This window comes from Nipponia nippon, unplaced genomic scaffold, assembly GCF_047370975.1.
Source record: "Nipponia nippon isolate SJK-2023a ecotype South Korea unplaced genomic scaffold, ASM4737097v1 scaffold_6, whole genome shotgun sequence".
NCBI classification, from domain to species: Eukaryota; Metazoa; Chordata; class Aves; order Pelecaniformes; family Threskiornithidae; genus Nipponia; species Nipponia nippon.
In genome coordinates, this window is record NW_028262380.1 from 6,624,325 (window position 1) to 6,652,077 (window position 27,753).

The window sequence follows — 27,753 nt, forward strand, 5'->3', positions numbered from 1 at the left end:
ATGCCCACGACACTTTTTGGAACCAGTTTCTCACTTCTACCATCTCTTGGTCAACCACTCATGGACATCATTGGAAAGAAATGATGATCACAAGGAAGGGACGGGAAAAAAACACTTAGGAAAGAATAAATTAAAATTTAACCAAGGACTTCAGGATCAGGACTTGTGTAGAGATAAACAGGCTTCCAATAAGAATGTAAATAATTTTATAACAGGTTTTTTTGCTTTGATTTTTAATGCTAGTGGTAGAAAAAGGATGTTGTTTCTGCCAAGATCTCCTCTGCTTTGAGCCCTCAGAAGGTTTTTCAGGACTCTCCCCCAGCGGGTCCATGCTGTCAGACTGGTGCCACTGGAAACAATCCTTATGGATATATCACATTCCTATATCACATTCCCCATGTTTGGAGGTGCCACAGGCGATGTTATCCCACAGGCGTGAATTTGTGTCAAGCTCGGAGTTTATTCCTTCTTGTGGAAGAGGCTTGGTGAGGTCTCATTGCTGGGTTCAGGCATGACTTGAATCTTTTGGTTTTTGAGGGCAGCTTCCCTCATCTTGTAATACATCAACTCATTCTGCTGGAACATGCGCAGCTCCATCTCCGTCTGGACACGCATGACCTGAGGGACACAGCAGGTTATAAAACCTGTGACACAGGGGATCTTGAAGCAAGTGAATAAAGCACTGCCTAAAAATGGGGACCACATTTCAGGGATGTCCTGGGTCATGTAATGACTGATGCAATTTAATCTACATGTCCCACCAGCAGGACCAAAGCTGACTGGACGCAGATATCCAGTTACTTTCTCAAACCTGGTTACCTGTGTACTGTGAAGGCGAAGAAGGCACCAGCCCTTCCTGCACCCAGCTCTTCTGCAGGCTGCTGGGAAGCCTCATGCTCCCAAACCTGATGCAGGACCTAGAGCCAGGGAGCGAGTGTACTTCCCATTCACACTCTGGGCCTGAGCCTTGGTGTCACCCATCACCGGGGTGGGGGTCACCTCATGTAGGAGGAAGCAGGAGAGGAGGAGGGGGATGCTCGGTCCCGCTGTGGCCACATCACGGTTGCACCCCCTGCATCCCAGGATTCACCGTGAGAAAAGTCATTCCTAGCGCTGCATTATGGCAGAGGCTCAGAAGGGATTTTAGGAAATCTTTTTACACCTGTCTGTGAGTTTATTCAACCCTTGGTTTAGGAGCACAGAGATAAGTATATGCCATATATCCACTATTTTCCTCCTGAAGTAAGTGGGAAGGGAGATACAGAAATGGAGGTGCTGGGGTCTCGCCCTCTGCTATGTATAGGGGAACAGTCAACAGACAGGTTGGCTTTAGGTACTAGGTACTCATTTTTCTGATGATATAAAATTGCACTAATAAAGGTTATAGCTCTGCTATAATGGGGACTAAGACATCAATAAAGGATTTCATTTGGTATCATGTAATTTTTTTGGCTAATAAAGGAGAATGTTGTAAAGCCAACAGGTCACATCAGGTGAGTTAAAGGCTAAAGAAATGATAGCTGCAATTGTAAATAGTTTGTCACAGCTGAGCAGATGTAATTCCCTGGAATCTGCAGCTCTTGGCCCTAACCTAGGAAATACACCTGTCAGTCATTTGAGGAAAAAATACATTGCAGCTTAGAAGGACTTAGGAGTGGTAAATAAAGAAGAATGGACACCGATAAAGAAAATCAGTTGGTAAACAGGGAACAGCCACCATATATAACTTTATATAGTCGAATTGTAATGCCATCCATCCAAGAGCAGAGAAATCAGTCTGTTTGAAGAATGGGAGACTCTGTCCTTGGGCACAGCAGTTTCAAAGAAGATTCAGGGGCTCAGTGGCCATTTTTAATGTATGTCCTGGTGGAGGATAAAAGCTATTTTTCAGAGATGAAATTTCCCATAGGAAGGGACATGCGTTTCCCAGCAGACTGTATCATAATCTAGAGAAAACCACAGCACTAGTAAGAAGCAGTCAGTACTTGATGCATCTCTCAGCTCTTACAGATTGGGTTGTTTCTACAGCCTGAATGTAATTTTGCCCAGACAGACAGCAGAGACAACACAGGAGATGACACCTACCTCCAGGTCTTTGGTAATTGGGTGGGAAGGTCCATGGGTTATCAGGAGAATGGCATAGGCTTTACAGATCAAGCCGTGCCCGGCTTCAATGAGACCGGCATGCCAGTGAGTCACTCCTGCCCGCATCACGGCCATCCCCAGCTGTGCGTTGTTGGGATGGTATATTTTCCTGGAAAAACATTGAGTAATTTTAGTTCAGGAAAGATCTGGCTTCCCAAATGTTTGTCAGTGACGTGATATGTTTGCCAAAGAGCAGACTGTTTACTCAAGTGAAGAGCCTATTGCGTTCGGTGCCACTGCAATGTGCAGCCCTGCTTAGAAAGGGGCAGGCATGAGTTACACGAGGACACAAGTTATACGAGGACATGAGTTGTTGTGAAAGAGGATGAATGACCTGCGAATGGGGAAAGTTGGATACCTGGGTTGGAGAATGCTGAGCTCTGTCATTCTACATTATTTTGGCACAAACAAAACCCAGATCTGACCCTACAGCCCAGACAGCACCAATTTAACTTCAGACACTTAATGAAGTGCCTAAATTGAGAATGCAACAACCACCAGCTTCTCATTCAAAGTGGGGAGAGAATTAGGGGGTTCCAGAAACTCCAGAAATGTTCATCTCATCCGCTGGAGATGCATCCTTGCCTCCAGGAACGGTGAGATCACTCCCCTACAGTCCGTACCCCAGGTGGGCAAGATGAATCCTGGCCTCTACATCCAACTTTAGAAGCACAGGCAGAGTTAGAAGCTGCTTGTATTTACCTGAAAACCTGTCATCAAGGGCTTAGTGGGCATATTGAATTGGCAGATCTTAAAGCAAGGAAGAAAATTACTGCAGTCCTCACTCTGGACTGAAAAACTGAGGAACAGGGAGGGGAAGCAATGTCCTCTGTGTCATTCAGTTAGCTCAGTGCCAGGGCTGGGACACGAAGTGGCTTGTCAGGCTTGCAAGCCAGGGAGGTGACTCTGTCACCCCTGTGAAAAAGAACAAAATATCACAGGCCTTTTAGGGTAGAACTGACCAAAAAGACAAGTAATGGGTATGAGATACTCTCAGGAGGAGGGTGAACAAGATGGTGAAATAGGCTTTTCTCTCTTCTCTGTGGTTTGCATTACTTTTTAATTTTTTTTTTTTTTATTTTTTTTTTTGCTATTTATCAGTCCTGTAGTAAAACCTTGGTAATAATAAAGTACATCACTTTTACTGTGAGATCTGTCCTGGATCTATGTGAACTAAGCCTGAATTTCTTTATTCTCACTGAGCTTTTACCACAGGACCTGTGCATGCTAATTAGCCAAGACAAAATGTATTATTCAATGTATTATTCAAGAGTGAAGGGATATCTTGAGTGACAGCCATTTGACACAGTTTCTCTTTTCTCTGCAACTTCCCCTTCCTGCAGGGCGCAGGGGAACAGACCGTCTCCTGCAGTGACAGCCTCTCTGTCCCGCACCCAGGCTCTGTGTCTTGCTACCAGGGCAGCCCTGAGATGCTTCTGAGACAAAACAAAGAGGCTAATGAAAGAGGTACCCAAACCATTTGCCGGTCACAGTTTAGTAAATCAAGGTGTTTGGGAGCTCTTGTGCACTTAGGAAGGGGTCCCTCTCTCTCTGGTGATATAATCAGGTCCCAATCTGAATGTCAGCACTGCTGCCCTGATGGGAGCAGATAAGAAAATTATTCTATAACACACTGGCTAACATTGATTAACCACAGAGAGCTGCCAAAAATAAGGAGCAGACATACAGGTAGCCGTCCACCATCCTCTTGGCGTAGTCAGCTGCTTCCTCAAACATCTGGAGGTAAGAGAGCACCTCGGAGGCAATGCTGAGGATCCTCAGGAGGTAGATGTTCGTGTCCCCCAGCACAGGCTCCTGTTTCTTCAGGCACTCGCGGCACATCTTCACGACCTGCGCCCCGGGGAAGCAGGGAGAGGAAGGGAAAGTCAGAGCACCTTTGGCCCCGAAGCTGCCACACCAAAGCCCTGTGGGTCGCATGGTCCATACCAGTCCTAGAAGCCAAGTCAGCCTCCATGAAGGTTGAGGAAGATAGGATATGCTTTTATTTGTTGAAAAACATCAGTCTAGCAAAATGATTCGTGCTCAAATGTTCCTCTCCCAGGGTTACATTCATAAAACTCGTGAGGAAAAAGTGATGTCTACTGTTCAGGAGAAAAAAGGCCCCGGGAGGTTGGGTTTTGTCAGAGACCAAGTGCCTCTTATTCCCCAATGCCATCCACCCAACCTCCTACAGGCACTTGGTGCAATGAATGCTCTTAATGACCCCATGGGGCTGGGGACACGCAGCGGCACTGTCCCATGCCTGTCTGCTCAGCTGCATCACAGCTGCACCGAGCCCTGACCCAATGTCCAGATCTCTGCTCTGGGGGACTTCAGTGTTTTCCCAAAGTAAGTTCAAACCCAGAGGCTGTTGCTCAACCTGGAGTGTTTTCCTGAAGCTGTTATACTCTGAAGAGAACAATTAAATATTTCCTGGGTCAGCAAAAGAAGGAGAAAGGAAGAAGTGACTTAAGCTCTCTCACCCTTTGCCCCTGTGGCCTGTGCTCCCCATGGGACGCGGATCTCCCACACCACACACCCACCCTCAGCACCCAACAAATGAGCAACGTGCAGGAGCCAGGAGGTGAAGAGGAGATCAACACAGGCAAACATAGCCCACAGCTTGATGTGGCAAGTCTCCTGATGGTCCTGTCCCTCTCCCAGACTCACCATCCTCCTTTTTATGAGGCTACTTGGCAGAGCTGATTCATTACTCTTGCCCTGTAACTCATGCTTTTCACCTAGGAGGCCCCTGGTTCAACACCTCTGTTAATTGGAGGTGCTGGAAGTCACTTGAACCTTCTTGTATCATCACTACAAGAGAAATCAGTCTGGGATGTTGTCTCAGACGTGGTCATGCTTTACATAGGGCAAAAACCAGTGTCAGCTTTTGCAATCTGAGCTGCCAAGAGGCCAGGAAGCACATGGGGATATTCAGGTTACAGCAATGGGGCTTTATTTCATCCTTAAATCATTGACGTAGAGAGGGACAAGACCTGCTTTCCCTGGCATTGCATATACAGCAAGAGAGCAAAAGTGCCAGGACTCACTTCGTGGTAAAGTCCCTCCATGCGGGCCTTGTTGATCTTCTCCAGCGTGTCCTTGGAGAACTGGATGACCTCCTTCACCGTCTCTGCAGAGGGCTGTGGACAATGGTAGGAAAACTGGTGAGAAAAATGCACTGCCTGACGCATGCCAAAATACCCTGGTTGAAGGGATGCTTGTTCCTCACTCTGGGAACCCAAATCAGCTCAGCGAGATGCTTCCCACATCACTCGCTACCTTCCCACCGCTGGCTGTATATCCCAGTATGCCTCCTCAGACCTGCCCAAGACTGGGCTGAAATAGTCCCGCTACCAAACAGAGAGGTGAAGCTCCTGCTGACTTCAGCAAGAGTGTTGCGCATGAGGGTCACGGCCATGTACATCTGGCATGCATAACTGCGTTCCTCGACTCTTCCCTCCACTTCTCTCCTCTGGAAAAGTTACAGAATTGACCCTGCAACTGGAAAGTCTCACGAAACACCAAAGAGGCTGTGAAAGCTACTGGGTGGCGTGTATCAGGTCCTCCTAGTGCAGCTGCTTGAGAGAAATGAGGGTCTCGAATGAGAGATGGGTGGAATAAGGATAGGAAAGATCACTAACCTTTACCTGCTCTGAGAAATGCTGTCATTAGGTCCAAACACCATTTAGATCATTGACCTCAGATTTCAGATGCATCCAGAGTGAAATGTGTTTTCCCACACACCTCAAAGAAGTTTGGATTTCACCGTGTATTTGAAGGCATGATGCACATCTAGGCATACCTGACAAAACACTAACCAAGTCCTAATTAGCTGCCTCCTTGCCCTTCATTTAATGCTGAGTTATAACATTATGATATCCACCACCATTATTCATCTTCCGCTTTTCTGAGCCTTTCAAATTTGCATTTTCAAACTATTCCAGCTATCACAACCTTCCTTTTCATAAATGGGAAATCTGAAATCAGCCCACAATCCCCTGACTTCAGGACCCTGCAGGAAGAGCCTGGTCTGGAGACACACGATAGAGCCAGAGCACAGGCATGTGCCCAGCAGCCAGGAAGGACCTCTGGGTACGGATCAAAAGCAGAGACCCAACATTGCAACAAAGGACGCAAAGATTTGGAGTCAGGCCCATGGGACTGTTCCGTTCGTTTTTTCCCACACCTGGTCAACCAGATTTTTGAGGAATCTGTGAAATTCAGCTAGTTGGGAAAAGCTCTTGAAAGTTTAGTATGGAAGGAAAACCAGTAGTTTTTCAGAGCCATATACCCCCCATCTATTTATGGATACATATGTATGTGTTATGATTTATTATTCTATATTATTAGACTGAAGCTATCGTAGCTAATCAGATTTTGGCAGCTGTTTGAGCAGCACGCAGGGTGTCCTAGTGCGCAGAGCACATTCAAAGGCAATGCTAATGTCAGTCCAAATCACATCGCTATGCTGTCTGAGTAAAGGATCCCAGAATAGGTACTTTAAACAGCACTTCCACAGCGGCTTTGTCTAATAAAAAACCTCTCTTGCATTTACGAGACCCCTGAGCCTGTTGCCATTATAAACAATGGGAACTTTGCTACTATTTGGAAGGGGTGAAGGACTGGAGGTCAGAGCGGCTGTTGAGGATGTAAGCTGTCAATCTTCATATATTCATAGCACTTTTTCCACGCAGCTGTGAGCATTGCCGCTCTCAGGCAAGTGAGCCTGAATTCAGAAAATGCGATACAGCTGGCGGCGAGCAGGCGTGCTCTGCGGGTGAGGTCAGTCTGGATACTTATTGTCTGTGGATGGAGTGTATTTTTAATAGCTGAAATCATGCACCTTGCATAGTTACAGGCTTTTCCTATACAAGCACTTTAGACTGTGGAGGACATTTACCCAAAAGTGCACGTCTTCCCGCTGCGTGCTGCAGAGCACCTCTAATGCTCATGAAAAGGGGATGGTGCATCTCACTGCTTGGTCAAGGCTTGATAGCAGGTGTTGAATCAGAGCTGAGATTTTTTTATGCCATCCACTGGAGGAGGTGTTCAAAAATACTTCTAGAGAAAGTCAGGTGAAAATGCTTGTGCATCAGAGGACTGAGCTTTGGGATAGCTTTACATTAGAAGCGGGGAGTTTCAGTAGTCAGGATTAGCTTTAAGATGAAGCTTGATAATTTAGTAATGGGATTATATAGCAGGGTCTTTAGCACTAGTAGGGAGGCCAACAAGCAAAGGGTTTCTTCTAGTCCCGTGTCCTGCTTCCCATGGGAGCTCCCTGCTATCAGTTTGACCCTGTTTCTCCAAACCTTGCTCAAGGAGAGACTTTTGCTCTGCAATATCCAGACTTTCCTGATCGCCACCTGTATGAAAGAAGAGTCACAGGACTGAACTCAGCTTTCTGGTAACTGTGCTGAGCTGGAGGCTGAGGGTTTTGTACTCGTTCCCAGGAAGGTGCAGCTCTGTGGGCCTCTCGTGGTGACAGTGCTGGTCTAAGAGGTCATGGTTCCTCATCACACCTTTGCTTTTTGGTCCTGCTCCATATCAGCCCCCAAGCTGTACTGTCTGGTTTGTTACATGACTGTTCAATAGTGCAGATCAATGAGTTGATAATACATTAAAATGCTCTTGTCCTGCCTTGCCTTGCCTTCCCTTGCCTTATACACTTTGTAAAGCTTGCAGGAGTAGAAACCCCCTAAGCTAACACTGCCACAGAGGATAAAAAATATGAGAAATTATATCTTTGGGCAGAGGAACCAAGAAGAAACTCTTATAGCTACCAGCATGCTCATACACTGGAGCCGCTGGCCAAGCAACACATCCCACTGCCGAGAGCAAGACACAGCCTTACACTCTCCCACTTGATGACTTGTGAGACCTCCAAGGAAAACACAGATTACTTAAAAATGAACAGTCAAACATGTTAATTCTTCAGTCAGTCTGCCCACAGCAACCATGCACAAACGTCAAGTGATGGTACAAACTCCCTGTAACAGGTCTTTGCAAGGAGGGACTGGAAGTTCAGGCTTCCCACCTTCCTGGAGCCAATGTGATGGTACACGTTTTACAAACAATACAGCTTCAGCAGCGCTGGTTAGTCCTGTCACCATGAATCACCTGCAACACATTTTCCCTTCTGCTGTTCAAAACTTTGATTCCCTTTCAGTTGCTCCAAAAAAAATCACAATCTAAATGCCAGTATTTTCCTCAGATCTAGATCTAATTTTCCAATATTTTACCATTCTGCCTGTTGATGGACTTTTAGGTTAGAGTTAAAGGCAACTTTTGTGGCCTTTTTAAAATTAAAATCTGCACGTATTTTGCATAATAGGGATTAAACTGGTCTTCCATGGTGGGCTTGAATTGGTGTTGTGCTCAATCAAGGTTCATTTCTGTTCTCATTTTTTACATTGGCACTAGTCAGGCTTCTGCCAAAATCTGACTCTGTTGCTACCATGAGCACCCCTGGGCAGAGGAGCTGCAGTCGCAGAGACACACAGATGCCTTTGGTGGAGGAGACACAGCCACCTCTGGGTTTGGGCACAGCAGGACAAACCATACCTTGCCTTCCCCCTGCTTCACCGCCAGCATCAGGTCGTCCTTGATCTGTTTCTTGCAATGCTCGCAGGTGCAGTCGAAGTAATACTGCTTCTTCAGCTGCTTCCGCCGCTCCTCACTCACGTTGAGGAAATCCACGTAGGATACGGTCAGTTCGTCCCCTGGAGAAATCTTGGTCAGTGCCCGTAGCTCAATCCTGAGTGCAAAGGAGATGAGATGTGGACTTGGAGAAGCGGCAGAAGCAAAGGTGCAGCCATAGAGCCATCAGAGACAAATCCTGCGACCTGCCCTTGCCTTGCAGAGGTGAGCCCTTGCCCTAAGGTACTGCTTTAGCTCTTCAGGGAGGCAATGCAGAGATGGGCCACAGTCTGGTTAACTGAATACAGAGTAAAAACATGGTCACACCAGTTTCTCCTGCCCCTCTGCAAGTCCACGGCAGGGACACGTAAGGCTCTGAGCTACAAACATTACAGCTCCATTACTTTATCCGGATAGGGGCTGAACCCAGACATAAACTTTTATTATGTTGCAGAAGATCTCATCAGAAGAAAAGTCTGGGATCAGAAATACCCAACAAGCCTTGCAAAATGCTGAGTTTGTACTTTGGGTCTTTTTTTAATACTGCTTTGCATGCTACCCGCACATCCCTGGCTAGACTCCCAGATCCCAAGCTGTGCTGCTTTCAGTATCATTTTCACTCTGAAAAGTTAAGACAAATTCCCTCTGGGTGCTGGGTAAGAGATGCCCTCACCCTGTTCATGCATCTCTACATAAAGGCTTAGAAACAATTCTCTGGAAATAGTCTATTTTTTATATAGCTCATTTGATCTGATATTGCTAATATTAAACACAACGAAATCGCCAGTCTCTGTTACTAAACCAAAATCCGCAGCAAATCCTCAATGACACACTTTTGGAAAGCCAGATCTTTGCACCTGCCTTTGTCTTATGTCTTTCCCTGCAAAAGGTCGTAAATAACGTGGACGCTCAAAAATATTCCCTTGCTGTTTCACTCCACAAGTTAAATCTTCCAGTCACTCTGGGCCACCTCTCAGTCACGGGGGCTGCACAGTCACAACCGGCTGAAGAATTTGGCCAGAGTGTGAAAAACCTCCATCAAATACCAATTGCAAGGTGGTGCTTCTGTACCTGTCTACTCCTCCAGCTGCTAGTGTCTCTACCCATGGTTAGAAACAACTCACTTGAGACCAGTGACCTTGGGCTCTCTGCTCAGACCAGGCCAGTTACTTGGTTAAACATATTTTTGCAGCTAGGCATACTTACGGGTTATCAAAATGAAGCCAGTGCCATGGTCTGAGCTCCCACCCTACCGTCGCACCACTGTGGTACATCAGTGCTGGGACTCCCTCACCTTGATCATCCTCCTGCAGAGCTCAGCGGCGTGTTTGATGCACATGCCTGCTACGAGACAGACCTGGGAGGGACCTGCTGGCTCTCACCTGAACACGAGGGGCTTTAGATGGGACCCAATGAAGGTCTCACTAAAGGCATAGGTGGCAGAGCACCCAAAGGTCTCACCAGGTGCATTAGAAGTAAGTCTTTTGGGGAGGACATGACTTTTCTGACATGACTTTTTCTGTGCAATCGTATTTCTGCAAAGGGATTGCAATGCCCTTGTAATTCCCTTGTAATTGCCTTGTAATTTCCATTACAAGCTCTCAGCACCAAGGGCGTAGCTCTGAGCCTTTCAGCTGTGTTAAAGCTGCTGTGAAAACTACTCCACGAGGCTGGTCTTGACCTTCTCTGGGTGTTAGAACACATCATCAGCACATTTCATACAAAATTTATCACTTAAGCATGCCATCGTCATGAAGGGCAGCTGTTAGTTATGGCACAACCATGGAAAAATGCCAGCCAGAGAAAGGTGCAACACGCTACTCCAGGAGAAAGTGTGTGAAAAAGAGCAATTCCCATCAGAAAGGTTTACACATATAAACGTTCCTGTTCAGACTTAAGGGGATCCTCGTTAAAGTGAGTCATGCAACCAGAGAAGCAAAATCAAGCCTCTGACTTTTATGATGCCCCTGATAGCCTAAGCGCCGTAGGTATATTTTAAGCAGCCATCCCTTGTGTGGAGGGGATTGATAGCGGTTGGGATAAGCCTGGAAACACATGGCGTATTTTAAATGCTATAGTTAAAGAGACACTGTCAGCTGAAAGCACCCCACTGAACTTGTCCCGTGCTCTTTCCCCAGCATCTGCCCCAAGCACCAAGGACCTTGAAACGCACAGGCACAGTGCGTGCCCAACAGCTCAAAACTCAAATTGCCCCAAAATAGCACCTCTAAACAGAAGTGAAACTCATTTGCCCATTTTTATGGTCCTATCTATAATGCACCGAGTAAGCATCAATGGTGAAGAAGAGGTCTTCAAAAGCATTTCACGTCTTATTTGAGGAAATTGTGTGTTTGCTTGAAATTAAAGTTTAAAGACAACAGTGTCCCTTTAACAGGACTGACTATAATATACCAAGCTTAGTGAGCTAAGCAGAGAACTTTTCTTTTTTTTTGCATACATTTTAGTGATTTCTTTAGTTTGGATCAGGTAACAGTGGCATCATTAAAAGGTAAAACATTAATCATGTATTATGATAAAAAAGGATGAAACCTACATCTTATGGTATTGCTTCTGTAGTCAACACATTCAACGGGCACTGTTTGTTGCAGAAGAAACGTAGACTATTTAGTATGTCAGTAATGCAATCATTTCTCATCTCCTAACACGCAAGGTTTTATTTTGGGCTGTACAAGATTAGCGAGACCTTGCTCTGACTTTCATGCTCTTGCTGTAGTCAGGGGAGGAGAAATGAGAAGTGGAGAAGGGAAATACTGACAGGGAGGAAGCCAAGGGAGAGGGTGGGAAGGCAGGGAGGGAATTCGCTGTGAGGGAGACAGTCACAGTATTGCCACTATCATTTTAATTTGCTACAAAATGCAGAGTTAAGTGAGGTTTGGGTTTAGTGGGGCTTTACATGGGTAAGGAGTTCAGAAAACAAGGAAAGTGAAATTTTCTGCAAACAGAAGGAGCCCCTCGGGGCTGTTTGCAGCTTTTCCATTAAACACGGGGCATGAGGGGTACAGGGCAAGGGGAAGGACGATGCTTTCAAGACCGACCCACCTCATCTGTGTGTGGAACATTGATCTTACAGCCTCATGACTGAAAGACAAAACAAACATCTGCAGTTTACACAGGTACAAGCACAACGAAAAAAAACCACGGGTACATGGTGTAGAGCATCGGGACATCATCCTGACAGGGGACAAGGGGGTTCCCAGCGCCTGGCTCATGTCTCACTGCATGTAGAGCTGTTGCTATGCAGCAGCTGTAACTGAATCACCCATCGCTGGGCCACAACAGCGGATTTGGGGGAGAGCTGTTCTGGAATTGTGATTTTAGGAGCGGTCTCGGCCAGGGGATGAGGAAAACCTGCCAACCAGACATTTGGCAGGTGCAATAGGGTTAGTTATCCTGCACAGAAGTATCTCCACCAACACCAGTAGCCATGCTCTCTAAAACATCGCTTGAAATGGAAATCAGGCTGGGATATCAGCAACAAGGACTGTGCTCTGTGTGATGAGATTTGTGGGTCCTCAAGTTTGGTATTGTGCCCTGAGCACTGATGGAGAGCTCAGTTCCCACAACAGGGGCTGATCACCAGGTTTCCGCAGAAAGACAAGAAACCTTCATAATTTACCTGGCCAATTGTACAACATAACCAGATGGTCAAGGTTTAAAGTCAGTAACAGGATACATGTGGGCACTTCAACAAGCTGCCAGGCAAACAAAATGCCATTCCTCTACTTACCACCCAGAAACTCAGACTTTGGGGTTTCTATCACTGCTAGTTACCTCCTCCACTTCCCAGGCTGGTTGGAGAGGCTCTCCGTCATCCCACTGTGGATCTGATCCAGGGCAACTCGATATCAGAGCACACACTCCAATCTGACTCTGGATCAGACCCTATTTCCCACCAAGGTAACCATCCTAATGCAGTTTCGTTTTCTCTTTGCTTGTTTACCATCTGGTTGATAAATGCTGGTATAGTTTTGTCAGGTAAAACCAGCAGCGAGAACTGGAGTGCACAAGCAATGTGTTAGTTAAAGAAGGGGAAGCTGGGGGTTAACCTATAGCACTAAAATTTGCTGAACATGGAAATTTATAAAATCTTAAGACTGAGTGGAAAATTTGGATGAAATACTATAGCTGTGCAGTTTTTGGCAAGCAGTTTCCCACAATTAATGTCTTGCACACGATGCAACTTGCTGGATCAGCAGCAGTTTATACCTCTTCTGGCCTGGGAGGAGGCTGGGAAGGGCAGAGCATCCCTCCCACGGGCTGCCCTGAGCACTGAGAGCCGCAGCCTCCACTCCCAGCTCTGCTGAAACGTCCCTGCGTTTCCCACTTCATCGCTTTCCATCTCACAGGTCCCACAGAAGTTTTCTTACAGCCTTTGGGTGGGAATGGGGAATGCACAGCAGCTTAGGGCATCCTGCACTTGCACGTGACTCGGTTTGTGGATAACAGTCACTAATGTCATTAAGATCCCATTGCTAAGGAGTTAATCAGTGATTAATAGAGATGGTACGCTCTCACAAAAATGAGGGTTGTGTTAGGAATGGTTATAAACACATCAGCAGATAGTGATACACAGCTGATTGCAAGCTTCAGTTATGAGAAACTCTTGGGCTGTGGACTCAGTATAATCTTTAATAATTTATTAACCGTAATTGTTCCTTAACTATTTATAAATAAAGCCCTAATATAAGGGGTGATCTAGGCAGCTACTTAGTACTTCATCTGCTTATTTTGAGTCTCATTTCAAAACTCACAGAAACCAGGGAAAAATTATTTGCTGGTTCACTGGATTTGGGGTCAAATCTTGTGTATTTGTTTAGTGCATCAGACAATATTTTTTAAAATAACAATAATGAGAGAGAAAACAGCTCCTCCTCAGAAAGAAAATCCTGATTTGTTTGTTTCTGAGCTAGAGAAGGAAATGAGGATGAATAGATTTTCTGGGGCAGGGATCTGACACTGTGGGGTTAGCAGAGTCTGCTGAGTTGCCCGCTGTGCCTGAAGAAAGAAATATCCACTCACTTGCCATTGTTGAAGATGACGGTACAGTTGGGCCAGCAGTCATGGTTGGCCTGGCAGAGGTTGGGGAAGATTCCCACACCAACAGCCTGCAGTCCTCTTTGGTCACTGAGGGTAAAGCCGTTGCAGCTGATCTAGTCCCAAAACATAGGCAGGAAGAAGCGTTAAGGGAGAAAAAGCTGAACTCAGGTACATCCAGGATTTCTCATTTCCCACTGATGCTTTAGAAGAGGTATATCCCCAGCATCCCATCTCCAAACTTTAAGGAGAAAGGAGGAGTGCTACAAGATTATTGCAGAAAGTAACTGTAAAAACAACATCTTTAGTTGGGTTAAAACATCAGAAGAGAAGCAATTCAGGACGAAGAGAAGCAATGCAGGACTTGCGCAGATGGACCAACTCGAGCAAAGCTGAGTAAATGCCGCAGAATATTTGGTGTTAGTATTAATTTGGCATGTCTATGATAAATTTGGTTTGACCATGCATGGGTTTCCTTATATTCGCTTCCTGCAAATAATTCAGAAAAAGGTCGAGGGAAAATGAATTTGAGGCAATTCAAGCAGAGCCTAGACAGAAAGCAAAGTTCACGCTTATTACAACAGCTATCAGTTAGAAACTAACCTTGAGAGCTGCACTCAACCTGGTCACGTTTGCTGGGTGGCACACAGAGCTTATAAAAACCAATTGCTACTCTTTGTTATGAGTCCCAAACAATTTTCAGAATGACATACTTTTGAGTGACATATATGCCAAGAATGAATTATTATATTTTTTCAATACGGTACATTATTATCACATATGAACGGAACAGTTTTTAGTCGTAAACACAAACTAAGGAAATATTTGCAGAGAGAAAATGAGATAGGATATACCAAAGGAAGTAATTAACTCAGCTGCTAATTATTTTATTGTTAATAGTTTTATTTCCTTTCTTAACTGATTGTGTACTTTATCTGTACTTCGTTACTTCTGCTTGGGCAAGTTATGTCGGTCACTAGTACATAGGTCTCTGTGCGCCCGGTGAACTGGATTTTCTTTGCGGGGTGGATACAAAAGGATGCTGTGTCCCCTCCCTGTGCTAGGGCTGGCAAAGACACCTTCTCCGCCACACCAGGGATCGGCAGAGGTGCGAGCAGAGCGTGCGTCTCGGCTCAGCTCACCCTGGCCCCTCGGGCAGCGTTGCTAGCTGTGGGGTTAGCGCAGCCCGGGATGCACTGACTGGTACCGGGGCTGGAGGCAGAGCAGCTCAGCCTGAACTGGCTTCTGGGAATTTCCCTCTCTGCTACACTGAGAACAAAAATTTGCAGTTAGCAAGTTAGTAATGGATATTATTAAATACATTTAGTATATTTTACCTATTTTTATTTTATATATATATAAAACAGGTAATATACATGTAAAAATCCAATGCATACAAATTAATGTATATACTAAAACAGATCTGCTATATTCAAATATATTCTAAGTGTATGTACTAAAAATATATTTAAATAGATTTTCTCAGCTCTCCCAGGTGCAGAGAGGTGCCCAGTGGGACTTGTGATGACAATGCAGCACCTACGGTTGAGCGAGCCCCTTGCCTGCATGGTTAGACAGATACAAGTTTTCAGACCTTGCCCTTGCAGTGCCTCGGTTTCCCAGCGTCAGTGCCAAAGCAACGCAGCTGGGGAATGCAGCAGTATTCAAACCACCTGCAGCAAATGCCAGTCTCGGTTATCCCAACTGCTATGGCCTCTTAAGGACAGGAGAAGGATGAACTTAGGCATCCTCAACTCAGGCCAGTTGGAGACTTTCTCCAGGGAGCTGGCATTAAAAGCAGCCCCCCGTTTGCTCTCCCACCCCTCCGACATACCACTCCGAATATGTGGGAGATGTACTGCATGCCGAACTGCTGGCTCTGGGGCGGCCAAAACTCGAGGAAGCTCTCCACATCAGCACGGAGCTCCTTCTTCTCCTCCTCATCAAAGCTGTCCACGTGGTTCTGCAGGTCATCAATGGAGACCAGGCAGCCCTCTGCCAGCCCGCTGCCTTCCCTCTCTATCTTCCACATGATGCGGGCAGCCAGCCTAGCCAGGAGAGAGCCCCAGGCGTTAGCACCACCACCCAGTGCAAGGATAAGGACCGAAGGGCCACGGAAATTCATTTCATGGGTGGAAAACTGTGTGCAGACAGACCGAGACAGGCTCAGCATCGGATGGCTGAGGGCTGGTCACCATCCATGGGCTTTTGAAGGAAAGGGAGACAGATGCAGGGTTTTGCCCCAGCATCTATGTTCTCAGCTGGAGAAGTGCCATAGACTCCCAGTTCCCCAGGCCTCCACAGCAGCTCTCATTTCCTTGGGGATTCCTCTCATTTTCTTCTAATGAACAGAGCTGGGATATGAATCCAAATCAATGTATTCTGTAGACAAATTGGGAAGAGCGCATCTCCTCTTCCACTTTTCCATCTACTCCTCACTTTCCCACACATCCTAAACCACCCTGGGTGGATTTGCCTCACCACATTCAGCTGCAGTAGAGTTTCTGGGGTCCAGCACTGAAAAAAAAAAGCAGGAGCACAACCCCCTCACACCCAGATGCTCCTCCAGGTCCCGATCCCATCGGCTCAGGGATGCTCCTGGCCTGTCCCAAACCATCTCCCACCTCCACCCTGTCCAAACCACCTTCCGGAGGGATGCCCTGTCCTCTCCCACCATCCCCAGGCTGCCAGCTCTCACCTGATGTTTTCAGTGGGTGCCTTGCCATGCTTCTTGATGGCAGAGCACTCATTTTTGTGGTTCAGCCAAGCCGCTCTCTGGCAGGTCCGGTCACAGTAGTAGGCGAACTTGCACTGGCCGCAGCGGTGGAGCCTCTCCTGCCGTTTGAAGCAGGTGTGACAGATGACATGTGTCAGGCTGGAAGGAAGAAGGACCTCACTGAAGGGCCATCTCCACCCAGTAAGGGTCCTGCCAGCTTTGCATCCCTGGGTTCCCCACACCCTCTAAGGATGGACCCTCCAAGATTTTTTGGGAGGATGGAGAAACCTCCCACCCTGTTTAATCCTTGTGCGCTTGCCCAGTGCTGTTGCTTTTCTGTTTGGCTATGCCAAAGAGACAAATATGTTGTTTAAAAGAGGCCAGCAATAAAGCATTCCCCAGCTCTCAGCCCTCTTGTCTGCAGCTCATCTGTTCCTCCTCAGCATCGCCGCTGTTAATAAGATTTTCAGTCTGTTTTCATTTTCTGTCTGGCCCACGCTGAAGCATCAGCCACCCATTTGCTGTGCAGAAAGCAGATGCCTAATGAGTCTATAGCTCAGGCGAGCATGAAGAAGAAAAAGCAAAGAGCCAGCCTGAGAGCTTCACCTGCCTGCAAAGCCTCTGAATTTGGCTGAAGTGAAACCCCTCCTGAGCACTAAGGCTTTTCTGGGCCCCTCATGGGCCAGGTCACAAAATGGAGCAGCAGCCACCATCATGCCCAAGAGACTTAGGAAAACGTTGGGTGAGAGGGACCAAATGGGAGCATGGCTCTGAGCCGTCCTAACTGCTCTCCTAAGCTTTCCTTAGGCACAGGCGCGCTGTGGGGATACAAATATACATCTGAAATGCTCTGCTAGTGAGCAGACCAGAGGTGTATCACAATGAAGAAGTCTGATAGATTAAAGCAGTTGCATAGGGAAACCCTGTGTTTGTGCTGTTTGAAACCAAGATAACGTTTCCACAGATTAAAAAGCAGCTTTGCTTGTCACTTCTTTTTGCCTCTGGGCCAAAGGTGTAGCTGTACTGGAGGCATTGCACTTGGCAATTGTGGCACTGTGTCAGAAATGACATGAGGAAACCAAGAAAACTGCCTCCTTCAAGGTAGATCTCATCACAGAGTGGTTTATTTCTTCTCCTCCTTCCTTCAGTCGCGGCACATGTCTCCTGGCTGTCTGCCTTCAGGAGACAGCAGCACAGAGCCCCAGGCTGGATGGGTTTGGGGCTCTCATGGTTGCAGTGACTTGAGACAGATGCTTAGCGTGGATTAGTGAAGGTCTGAGGGACCAGGGCAGGCTCCCAGCCTTTCAGCAGACCCCCAAGCATGAATGCCAAGGCATGAATGGATTTTCAGCTGCCCAAGGGTGGACAAAGAACACCAAACAGCTGAAGGCAGAGGAAAGATGAACTCTTGAGCTTGCAGGAGCACTGGCTGGGGTAGGACATGGGGCGAGCTGGCTGAAATGCCAAGCCTAGGCAGCAGTACTTGCATTTATGACCACCATAAAATTTGATTAATAAATCCAGGGGTTCTTTCATCTTCACAAGGCTGGTATGTTGCTGAGCTGAGAACATCAATGAGTTGGTGCTGGTTGGTGGCCCAGAATACACCACCCATGGGGGTGTTGTTAAACATTACGGGTACTGAGCACAGTGTCTGATGTGAGGATGTGCTCTGCTATCAGGGCGTGAAGTTTAGTCCGGCGTCAGCTTTAGCACTGTGCTCTTTAGGCCACTTAAAGCCTTCTTGCAGACAGGCTAGCGATGCAGATTTCTCCTCCAAATCCAAAAGCCTGACGTGTCTTTCTCTGGTGCCAGCAGCAGTAAGTGCTGCTCACTGTCTATTCCTGCTCCTGGCTCTGCGGCTTAACTAGTTGAGAGGTTACTGCGAGTTCGATGGTCATGGGATAACTGGGAAACACCTTTCAAAAGGAGCAGGTTGCTTCTTTGGGAGGGTTCCAAACAGGATTTCCAAGCAGCATCCTACAATTGTATGTATGCAACCATAACCAAGGCTGCGGGAGGAATGCATCAGACGATACTGGTGAAGAAGTCTAACTTCACATCCTCCCTCCGAGAGTGTCCGGTGTCCCAGACCAAGGGGAAACCTCCCCCATGTGCCCCTTTCACATGTCCAGCTGCTTGCTCCAGGGTCTTGCTTCATTGGGAAGAAGGGGAAGACACTTTGGTCTCCTGCCCAAACAACTTTGGGACTTTCCCCTTGCTGTTAGAGAAGGCTTTTCACTGCCTGATTTGGTGCCCCCAGCTGTCTGTTTCTCCAGGCAACCAACCACTTTATCTGTGCCTCCAGCCAGGCTTGACAGTATGGGAAAATTTAAATTCCCATCACTTAGACACTGCCGGCCCCAGGAGGGAGGTTCTCATTGCAAAAAAGCTCACTGACCACAAAGGCTTCATTACCAAGGGAACATCCACAGCCCATAGTGGGGAAACTGAGGCACAAGGAAATAAAAAATGTATTGATGATCACACAGGGAGGCTGTGCCACAGGCTGGAATCAGACCCACAGCCCCAGAATCCCCAGCCCCAAGACTGTCCTGCCTTTCCACTATACCGATATATATACAAACATAGGTATGCATATTTATTTCTATCACAGTACACTTAAAATGCACTTTCTTTCCTCTGGCACTATTGCATGAGCTGCTGACACAATCCACCCTGTGCCTTGGCTCTTGCAGGATGAAGAGGGCCATTGATTTAAAGCAGAGAGCCATTGATTTAAAGCAGAACGACCTGCAGCAGAGAAAACCACGTGCAAAAATGAGGTTTGGAAAATGACAGTGAGCAGTGCTGGCACACAGGAGGGAGCCTGACGCAAGGTGAGCAGCCGGGATGGGGCAGGGGAGAGCATGTGTCCAGGAAGAGGGATGCAGCCAGCTCCATTAAGTCAAATGAAAGAGCTGGGAGCTGGTGAGAAATGCGAGGCTGTGCTCTGTCAGCTGTCAAGTCAGAGGGGCAGAGAAGTGCAAAAGAGATTACACTCCTTGTAAGGCAAAGGAGAGCCAGAAAGCTGATAAAACCCACGTGGTTATGTCGTGCTGGGAAGCACGGGGAGATATCTCGTGCAGGGAATGGGGCTCCCTCCTACCGCCTGCGTGCTTTGAGGGCAGTCAGAAAGCAAAAAGGCAGTTAAAGTAGTTTCCCTGTAAAGAGGAATGACAGGTCAGAGGGGAATATGGTGCAGCAAAACCCGAGTCCTGAAACAGGGGTTTGTCTCCCCACAGCTTGCTCTCTGAGAACAGAAAAATACTGAAATGTTGGCTTTGCATTTTGCTGTTTATCGCATAGGGTGTGCAGAGTTTCCAAAGCAAACCCAGCTGGTGGAACTTACCACCAGCACTGGAAAGCCCTTGTTTCTACGGAGGTGCAGAAATGTGCAAAAAAAAAGTTATACGAGACTTCCCGAGGAGGTGAAGGAACAGTTCATGTGGCATTGAAACTGCAGACATGATTGCTCATAGGTAATCTGACTGGCAGGTATAAGAAATACCACATCTCTCACAAAACCCTCGTGGGATCCTCCATGCTCAGAAATGGTTTAAAAGAAGACTGGATTTATCAATAATGTGTGATAACAGGACTCCAGAGGCTCGGGCTCAACTCTTGGCACAGTAAAAAAATCAGAAGACACAAATATTTGAGATCTATTGCCTAAATCTTCAACAAACATTGCTTGAGCACTGCCTGACCCTGCAAGCACCTAAATCCCCCAGGTGCCTCTAGGCAGTCATGCTAACTCCTGCCATCCCAGAGGTGCTCAGAGCTGGACGCCCCGAACAGGGATGGCAAAGTGGGGCTCTCCCTTGGCCCCAGGGCTGGACCTTACGCCAGGCTCTGATGCCATCTGTCCTGGAGGTAGGCAACACCAAGGACACCAAAGGCTTGCTGTGGTCCACAGTCTCCCCTGTCATTCCCTCTTCAATGGTTAAGGTCCCACAAGGGCAGGGGGAGCAGCAGGTTAAACCCAAGTGTCTCAGCCTGTGGAAATCACTGATCTACAAAGACTTCTCTGTCTGGCCTAGAAAGTGTTTAACACAACCCAAAATGGCTCCAGGTGGCCTGGATGGAGCTTTCTCTCCCTGTAAAGAGAGCAGTCCATGCCCCTGTGGCCAGGATGCTGCATGGCCAGGCAGCACTGAAGGTTTCTGAAGAGATGTGTGGTACCTACGCAGGAGCACTGGAGGTTTGAACCCTTGGTGCTTGGCTTCCCTTGTTTTAACACGGGGACAATACAACTGCTTTCTGCGGCGTCTATGTACACCATGGCCTCTGGGGTGATCTCTGGCCATTCATTCACTGCCATCTTCCACACATAGTGAGAACTTCTTTTTTTCACCCTGCCCAAAAGCAGGATCTTCATTAGCACAGTGATTTCTCCAGGCCATCCAAGCCTTGCCAGGTCAGGGATTTAGGACTGACTTGGAGGGCAGGTGCCACTGACTGACTCATTAAATGACTTTCTGGGGAGTCTCAGGTTTCCTTGGCCTCTCATCCAAGCATCAACCAAGCTCAACTCTCAGGGGCTCATGAGCTCTGACGTTACGTGGATGAGATGCACAACTACTACTAATCCTGGATGTAGCTACAGTCACAAAGCAATGATTCAATGTGCCAGCCAACAAATGCAAGAGGTGACAGAGCACTGTCAGCTAAACTATGGCTCCTGCAAGCACGGCTCTCAGTGAATGCAGAAGAAACAAATAGCTCTTGTGAGTGCTTGGATTGGATTCAGATGGATTGAGATCTGTTGGACCTGCCAGGACAGAAGGCTGAGCACTGCCACAGGAAATATATTAACCTCATCTCTGAGACATGCACAACCCAAATGTCTGCCAATCATTTCCCATCCAGCACCCACAGCATCTCATTCACTGATCGGGAAAAGCAAGGTGACATAGCTGTAGTGCAAAGGAATAAAAGAAGGATTTCATTGAATAGCTAATGGACATGGTGAGAAGCTTACAAACTATTTAATACAAGTTTATGCTGTTCTGTACGTGACAGATGACACACACAGACAACCTAACTTACACCTAAGTCCACCTGCTTCATATTTATTATTGGCTGGCTAAGCATCTCTCTCCTCAACGTCCTACAGAGGACAGCATAAGAATAGACTGAGATGTAGGCAAAGTCCACTTGGCTTTCAAAGCAGAGGCTGTAACTCTTCATTAAACACAACAGCCTAAGGAAATGCACCTACTCTTTCAGCAGGGAAAGGAAAAGGGAGGTATTCAATAGCTGGCTTCTACTGAGGATACCTATAATGGCGAATTATTAGCACAAGAGTAGTTTTCCTCCTTTGAAAAAGGGGGCTGGAACTTAGTAGTTTTATCTTTAAAATGTCAGGGATGACACATCCTAGTTTGTCTGAGCAGAGGATTTATTTTAGACTAATTTTAGACTATTTTACTTTTAGTCTTTCATTACAAGCTTTCTCATCCTCTTTTTAAAGATATGTGGGTGTGGTTTCCCTTAAAAAACTAGCTTTTCTCCCAGATTTTATTTAAGCTTTTGAACAAATGAGATAATAAAAAAAAAATGAAACCCCAGAAAATTTTAAACAATGTGAATATGATCACATTAGCTCTCAGTTTTTATTGGTATCAACTCAAAGAATTTGCTTCCATAGTCTTTTCAGAGTCATACTGTTACGGAAGATTTTGCATTTCTTATATCCCTAGGTCATCCCAGCTACAATAATGGAGCTCCCCACATTTCCCTTGGAAAATGTTTTGGGCCTGCTTCATACATCAAAAAGGAGTGCAAAAATTGCGTGATCTGAAGCCTTTAGCAATTTGCGGATCACTCATCAAGCAGATCTTCAGGCGATCTTGGCTTTCTACCACGTGACACTGCGTTGACTACTCTCTCTCAAACCCCACTGGTTAAAGAGCAAACCTGCTCTTGATGAAGGTTGACAGAGATATATCAGGCATCCCCATGCCTGTAGGAAATGTAAACTCCTACAGGCTTGAGAGCCAACTGGCATGCCAGAGGAGAAGGTCACATACTGTACATTGAGCCCAGGCAATGAGAATGCCATCGCCCTGAAGGTGGCAGCGAGGAAAGGAGACCTGGGATCTTCAAAGAGAAAGTGAAGAGGGACGAGGGAAGGATTAAACCCCAGCACCTAAGCAGAGCACTAGAGAGCTTCAGTGAGAGGTAATGTCAATGGGGAATGCACAGGGGCTTTGCAAATCGAAAAATGACCCCAACAAAGGCAAAGAATCCCTTGAGAAGATGTATTTCCAACCTTCTGCATCTATTTTAGGTTAAAGCAGGCCTGACACTGGTGTTTTCTGAGTGCTATTTCAGCTGATAACAGCAAGGCTGATTCAAACACAGATCAGAGAGTGTGTGTCTGCACTTCATTCAAACAGCAAAATACTGGAGATCCCACTGAGATCAGCACCCCCTTTCCATCAGCATTCACCGTCTCTCTGAACAGCCTGCTCTAGTTCAGGCAGAAGTAACAGGCTTGATGCAGGGGTCAATGCCAGGTAACCACTGTGTTAAGCAAAAGGTTATAGAACCATAGAATGGTCTGAGTTGGAAGGGACCTTTAAAGGCCATCTAGTCCAACCCCCCTGGAATGAGCAGGGTCAGCCTTCTGAGTCATACCCTGGCCTTAAAATCTAAGAAACTATGAGCTGGCTGATGTCTATAGGAACGTTCCTTAGCTTCACTTTGAGTTTTATGTACTTCTGGACTAAAAGTCTCTGGCACGGGGTAAGAAACTGCTGCTCAGATGACCATCATTGGGTTCAAGAGTACAAGCTCTCACCAGCCTTAATGACTTCAGGGACCTTCAGGGTCCCTGTGACCTTCAGGGGCTTCCAGGGTGGGATGCAGTCTGCAGATTTAGACACCTAGATGTGCTCATCTGTACCCTCAGTGTCTAAATAGAGATCCCATCAAAACACACAGTGAGGTCTGGAAAGCCATTCAGCTCAAAGGTAGGCGTCTGTGTTCAGTGCACGTTATAGTGCTCCATTGATTATAACGGGCACTTAGGGCTGGTTTCACTTGCCTGGACATAGGAGCCTAGTGTTATTTTAGGCTCTGCAGGGACACCCATCTGGCCTGAGAGGAGGCCTGATTCTCATAAATCCTGTTTTGTACCTGTCAGCCCCAAGAGGATGTCTCAGACACCCTGGGGCATCTCAAATGACACTAAACACCTATGGCAGCTGAATCCTGGCCTTAGCTCTACACAGACACTTGTCACAGACTTTAGTTTGGGGTGTCTTAATTTGCAAGCTGAGTCCCAAAGCGTATTGCTGGACGAGCCATCACATCACATTGTAGGTTGGTCCAGCTAAATTGATGGGTCTTACTTGCTCATGATGGCTGATTACAGAGTTTTGTCAAAGAAAGCACTTCTCCTTCTCCTGGCAAAATAAAATTCTCAACACCTCCTCAAACTCAGCCTCCTACTGAAAGACAGACATTCGTACAGTGCAGTTGGGTCCAAATCACTTCGGCAGTTCCTCACATCAATATATATAGAGAAGGGCCTTTGCATCTTTTAAGCCCAAAGCGTAGTGTATCCACACTTTCTGCTGTGAGCACCTAACACCGGGTGCCTAGATTAGCTGTTCAGTCTCCCTAGATCCCTGTACAGTTGGGGCAAAGAGGTTTGTTCTTCTGATAGTTTCTCAGAGTATGAAAGGTAGGTTTTTACTATGCAACAGCCCTCTGCAGGGGTTTCTCACTTACACACTTGAAATTAAACACCTATGGCAGATAACGCAAATTTTTCATTTCATAATTACGTTCTTCACCAGGGCAAATGATGATCAGCTTTTACGGGGCTCCCCTGTTTCTGAAGAGTAACACCTCCCATCTCTTGACAGCTTTGTGCCCGGGCACAAACACAAGCTGCTTTCCATCTTGTAGTATGGCCGCACCAAGAAAACTATGTTGTATTTCTGGAGAACTGCTCCTACTAATCCGAAAAAGAGACCTCTGCTTCACCTGCTGTATTCCCATGTCACATATAGTCACACAGAAGACCGCAGTGTGGCCACTGTAGCATGATGGACATCCATACAGAAGTCGGTTTCAACAGCAAAACGAGTGGCAGGATTTCAAGGGCTCAGCATCCACACTGGGACCAGACTTCCCAAAGAACTAAGCTCCTCAAAGGGCTGCAAAGTACGGACCAACTTTTCCAAGTACTCTGCACTCTTGTGCTTCCATGGTGGCCTTTATACACAAAGAAAGCAGAGCTCTGTGGAAAATCTGGTCACCTATTTGGTAGGACCTGAGCTCAAAAATTAAACTTACCAATCACTCATATTGGAATGCCCTTTCCATAGTATACCTATACATTGCTTTCAGCAAGAGATGAAGATGCTGAATGGAATTAGGATGACGGACTCTGGACTTTGAGTGTCTCAATGCGGGGTGAGATCCTTTTTAATAGTGTAGACTCAACACCAGTTTTAGGACCTATAAACGTTTGTTTGTGGGCATGGAAAATCACATGCCTCTTCATTGGACTCTCCATCCATGCAGGGGCAACAGCAGTTCTTTCAGGGCAAAACCAGCCACCATGGCCTACTGTGGATTTATTCTTGCAGGTCCTACAAGGATCCAGGTTACCTTTCTATATATGCAATTGAATACCCTGGGACAGCAGTAGAAGGTATCTTCAAAACCAAAGCCCTGTACACATGTGAAAAACATCAGAGCAGTTTTCACAAGAAAAATGCATGTTTCCATTATATCTCAGACACAGGATTGTCCCTGCTGAGCACTAACCAACGAGCATTTAGTTGGCACTGCCTGCTTCAGAGATTTTGGGATGGGAGGGTAAGAGTCCATTGTTATTGCACGGCAGCATAAGGAAGAAGCAGAGGGATAAGAGAGAGAAGAGACTGAAGCCATCCCTGTTCTCTACAGTCGCAGCGAAGGGATGTGTTTACCTTACCCCCTTGTTGCTCGGTGTCTGGATCTGCCCTCTGGGAGCTGAACAAACACAAGACTGGGGATGGAGGGAAGCCCATCTCTCCCCGTCTGAGGTTTTCTGTTGGAAACCTAAGCCCAAGACACAGGCTGCAGTCTAAGAGCCGATGCGGTGATAGTTTCTCCCCTTATCTCACATTACAGAAGCGACATTTGAAAATGCAGTGAAGCTGTAGCTCTTCAACATGGGCAGCTCTACTCTATGTATGATGCTCACAGCATTTCACATAGAAGAAAAAAAATTCTCAACCAGCAATCAAAACTCAAAATCTTTTCAATGGTTTAAAAGATAATTAGTATTTTAAATAAGGCATACGGGAGAAATCATTGTGCATAGGCACTTCCAAAGCAAACAGTATCACAGCAAGATTCCAGCTAGTGACACAAGTGAAACTAAAGCACAAGAGCTAGAAGGACACGTCAAGGAGAGGTGGTTTTGTCACTAACAACTGTAATTGAACTCAGGGTTAAGAATTCAAGAACTTAACATTTTAAAATAAGAAGTAACATTTTTAATGTGAGCTCTTGCAATGACATATTAAAATACAAACTAAAAAGCGTCATTGCTGCTATTGTAAAGATTCATAAACATGTTCACCCACTGACAGTATAAGGGCAAGGAAAAAGTGAATGAAAGACAAAAAACCCCTATTTCCTGCTCTGTCCATTTAATCCCCAATTCTCTGCTATTGCCAGATCACACAGTAGCATGAATCGGCTTCAGATACAAGATGACCGGGATTAAAACAACAGCATGAGCGCTGCTTGCATCCCAGACTTCATTAGCGGAGTTGATTCAATCGGGGAAAGCTCAGCTAGGCAGAATCACTCACCGCCCTATTTAGCGTGCAGAACATTCACTAAAGTCACTGGCAGTTTGGGGCAAAAAAATCAGCCTCGGGACTCACCGTGACGCCCTTGAAGAATGCTCACAAGTTTCCTAAGCCCCAAGTGAAACCTTCAGCTGACATCCAGCTCCTCACTTAAAAAGTTCAGGTCAAATTCTGTTCTCAGTTAGCATATTATAAGGCTGAACAAATTCCATTCATGTTTGAGGCTTTATTCTAGATTTATCCCACGGGAGATTAACACAGAAATTGGTTCTTCGTGTCATTTAGATTTCAGGGTATTTAAGTGAATCTTCCACGGATTTGAAGGGCTGGCACCTACTAGCCACACCAGCAGCACAGGTTGATCGCATTTTGTTCATCCTTGAAACAAGCAGCAGAAAAGAAAAAAGCATTTGCACCAGAGTTGAGTTTCTGGCTACATCAGTGTGAACAACAATTTAAAACCAGTCTCGTGCAAGAGTGAAAGCAGAAACTTGTCTCCAGTTAACTCAGCTAGCTATAAATATAAAATCACTTCAACAGAACCGATATCACTCGCAGATCCTCCCTAGTTTCTAGTTTGAAGGCAGCGGGCGATGAAGCTGCGTGTACATCTGGGAGGTGGTATACGTGAGCAGAGCACAGCATAACTCACTTTTATCAAGCATTATACAGCAGAGGCTTCAGCAAAGTCAGTCTGAGATGGCTGTACCTGGATTACACCAACTCCCGGCAGTTCACCGGAGCGTAACGTGGGTCTGGTTTTGTGAGGCACTGAATACACGCAACTTTCACCGCATTTGGTAAAAGCTGACAGCACCTCGCACCTCGCAAGATCATATCCTGGAAACAGACTACACCATATTAAAAGTAAAAAGCTGATCTGAGCCCTGGGAAGGACCTTCACTGTAAGCTGCGAATGCATCTTTACGGAAGTGCTTCTGACTTCCCTTCGCGCCCTTCTCTGATGCTGTCCAGACGCTTTCAAACTTTTACCCGCCCGGCCAGATGAAATTTTGCATCGAGATGACTTTCAGTCTGTGTTTTAGAAGTGCTTTTCTCTTACCTATCAAAAACCACAGCAGCGTAGGCTGGCTCCGCAAAGATGACATCCCCAGGCAAGAATTCCTTCTGCGCTTTCAAGCCCCTGCCTTTGCCTTCAGACGTGAACACTTCGACTGACTCCATTCCCCCTTTGGTCATCCCACGGGACCCCACAGCTTGGGAAGCGGGTATCTCGGAGCGAGCCAAATCTCCCGCCACTCCTATCAACCTCAACTTGCCGCAAGACCACGCTTATAAAAGGGCTGGCCTCCCCCCACCCCCGGCCGCAGCGTTTCCCATAGGAGGGCGAGGGGGTGGGAGCAGGAGAGG

At 46.6% G+C, this 27,753-nt stretch overlaps 1 protein-coding gene across 1 annotated transcript; it reads right to left on the bottom strand.

Annotated features, from left to right (window-relative positions):
* Window positions 1–130: 130 nt before the first annotated feature.
* SMYD1 (SET and MYND domain containing 1) lies at window positions 131–27,683 on the bottom strand. The gene is made up of 10 exons (XM_009471685.2): window positions 27,446–27,683; window positions 16,538–16,714; window positions 15,674–15,887; window positions 13,825–13,955; window positions 11,845–11,883; window positions 8,710–8,902; window positions 5,196–5,288; window positions 3,833–3,996; window positions 2,086–2,254; window positions 131–618 (listed from the first exon to the last, which is right to left on the bottom strand). The coding sequence occupies exons 1-10, from the start codon at window positions 27,580–27,582 to the stop codon at window positions 460–462; spliced, it is 1,476 nt and encodes a 491-aa protein (XP_009469960.1). The 5' UTR covers window positions 27,583–27,683; the 3' UTR covers window positions 131–459.
* Window positions 27,684–27,753: the final 70 nt, after the last annotated feature.